At 45.7% G+C, this 2,782-nt stretch overlaps 1 protein-coding gene across 1 annotated transcript; it reads right to left on the bottom strand.

Annotated features, from left to right (window-relative positions):
- Positions 1–798: 798 nt before the first annotated feature.
- Positions 799–2,349, bottom strand: ITPRIPL1 (ITPRIP like 1; the record flags this gene model as incomplete). The annotated part of the gene is made up of 1 exon (XM_083368289.1): positions 799–2,349. The coding sequence occupies one exon, from the start codon at positions 2,347–2,349 to the stop codon at positions 799–801; it is 1,551 nt and encodes a 516-aa protein (XP_083224415.1).
- Between the last annotated feature and the right edge of the window lie 433 nt (positions 2,350–2,782).

The following is a 2,782-nucleotide window of genomic DNA, read 5'->3' as shown; positions in this document are numbered from 1 at the left end:
GCCAAAAGTGACATGACTATTTTTTATACTTCCAAGCCATTGCAGCATCCACATGTTACGTGATCAAAATTCCTGCACTTGGCAACTGTCTCGTATTTATGATGGTTGCCGTGTCCCCGGGTCATAGAATCATCTTTTGTGAACTTCTTACAAGCAAAGTCAACGTGGAAGCCATATTAACAACTGTGTTGCTGATTTAACAACTGCAGTGATTCACTTAACAATTATGGCAAAAGGGGTTGTAAAATGGGGGCAAAATTCACTTAACTGTCTTGCTTAGCAATAGAAATTTTGGGCTCAATTGTGGTAAATCAAGGACTATCTGCAGAAACTAGGAACCATCTAGTTCCCATCTCTGGCCCCTCAGCCTTCACATCTGAGACACAGAACATTCTCAGCTTGGGTTTGGAAAAGTTGACAACTCAGAAAACTGGTAGGAGATTATTAGTCCAGGAAAGATGCTATAAGAAGCTTAAGCACGGAGTTTGTTGGAATCTTTATTTCGAGTCTAATAGAGCAAATTTGTCTGGAATTAAAATGTAGAAAAATATTGAAGAATAGGTGGCCCTAGGAAGCTAATCCTACTTGAAGGGCTCTTTGAAGTATTACTGGCCTTTGCCCAGATCATTTTGAAGCATACCCAAATACCATTCCAGGATCATCGATGGATGTGAGACATCTAATCCATCTTTGTTTCACTGCTGGAGACAATGCTCCTGACCTTTTGGGCTCTGTCAAGTATATGCAATTCAGGGAAGAGCCAAAGGAAGCTGGCCTTTCAAACAGAGTTGAGTGTTGCTATTCTTCAGGTGCTAACCAGAGCGTCCTCACCTGCTCTACAACCTGCACAAACTCATTTATTGCCTCGGCGTGAAGGCGTGGGTCTTGGGCCAAGTACTCAAAAAGGTTGAAAGGGACCGCGCTTCTGAGGCTCTTGGGCAAAGGGATTTGAATAGGCAGAGAGATGTTCCCTATGAGGAAGTGTTCAAGATATTTTTCTTCCAAGGCAGTATTCATATGCAAGAGGAGGTCCTGAAGTCTTTGTGCGATTTGCTCTGGTTCCCAGTAGGAGAGAGGCCGGAAAAGCAAGAGATGCATTAAACAAGTCTTGTAGTGATAGTTTGTGAGCACCGGGTTCTTCTTGTCTGGGATACTAGACTCTCTGAAAAAGATGAGGATCTGAAGACATTTCAAGTGGCAGCTGTCCTTGGGAGCGCGCTGGCTCACCCATTTGAAAAAGAGCAGCTCCTGAACGGCAAAAGTCCTATGCCAAACCATACCATTCAGACTGTCTTTTTGGTCATCTTGGGTGATCAGGAAGATCAGAGAGTCTCCTTGCTGCACTCCGAGTAAGATATCGATAAAGATCTCCTTCCTGGATTGAAGTTCTAATTTCAGCCGGCAGGTTTTGTTGGAATCCTGGATGGTGAGACTTAAATTGTACTTCTGACCGAGAGCATCCCAGACCTTGTTTACCAAAGCTTGGAACCACTGGATGGTTTTCTCCCCATCCAAATGGGAACGGGTGCAAAGAACGTGCATAAGGGACTTGCTTTGCTCTTCTTGGCTCAGTTCTCGTTCCGGGTGATGAAGGGAACACACCACGTCCCCCAGCAGCCTCTCCCTCTTACACATGCACTCTACCTCTACCAAGATGTGGCCGTGCTTACCCGGAGGACCCTCAGAGTCACTTGTCTCAATTTGAAAGGAATGGCCCTTGGGTGGCAATATAGGCACGAGGATACAGAACGTCTTTGAAACCTCCGTGGACCATCCTTCAAAGGCGCTGCCCACCCCGATGCAGTTCTCCAGCAGAAGTAAATTTTGATTCCGACTCTCTTCAATCAAATCATTCACTAGCATCTCCACAAAATCACACAAGCTGGGCATGTCACCAGTTCCCGTCTCGATGTGCTGCTCATAAAAAGTCTCCAGCAATTTTTGCTTGGATTGATAATCCTCAGGTTCCTGGTCAGTGTCTTCAAAATCTTCTCCGTTGGTGGTGCTGCTGGAGCTGTCTGTGCTAGAATCGTCATTGGGCTCCTTCTCAGCGGTGCGTCTGCAGCACCCAAACAGGATGAGGATAACTAGCCCTACGTAAGGCCAGCCATCCCAGGTGCCGTCGCCTGTTTCTTGGTCATCGGTGATCCATTGCTCCCGGTTCTGTTTGAGACCCCAGTTCCAGTTCTTTTGGTCCATTTCCACCTGGAGACGCCCCATTTCTGTCGTCAGCCGCTCCTCATGCTCCTGGAGACGATTCAGTGTGGCCAAATCTGTGATGTCATTGACCAACAGGGGGTGATGGACTAATGCTAGGGCAGCCAGGAAAAGTAGAGGGACTATGGCCATGTTTAAAACGGTCGTCTCTGGAAGGAAGCACAAATGAGAAAACTATTCAAAGGGCAGGCAAGAAAGAGAAAAGTATTATTTTAAACTAACGGCTGCCCTTATGTAGCTATTCATTGGGTTTTTAAAATATATACAGGTAGTCCTCAACGTACGACCGCAATTGAGACCATAATTTCTGTTGTTAAGTGAGACATTTGTTAAGGGAGTTTTGCCCCATTTTACGACCTATCTTGTTCCAGTTGTTAAGTGAATCATTGCAGTTGATAGGTTAGTAACCCGGTTGTTAAGAGTGAATCTGGCTTCCCTGTTGACTTTGCTTGTCGGAAGGTCTCAAAAGGGCATCAGGTGGGACACAGCGACGGTCATAAATAAATGAACCAGTTTCCAAGCATCTGAATTTTGATTACATGACCCTGGGGATGCTACAAAGGTC

Source organism: Vipera ursinii (genome assembly GCF_947247035.1).
Source record: "Vipera ursinii genome assembly, chromosome: 8".
NCBI classification, from domain to species: domain Eukaryota; kingdom Metazoa; phylum Chordata; class Lepidosauria; order Squamata; family Viperidae; genus Vipera; species Vipera ursinii.
The sequence above is the reverse complement of the archived record's forward strand: the minus strand, read 5'-3'. Positions and strand labels throughout refer to the sequence as shown.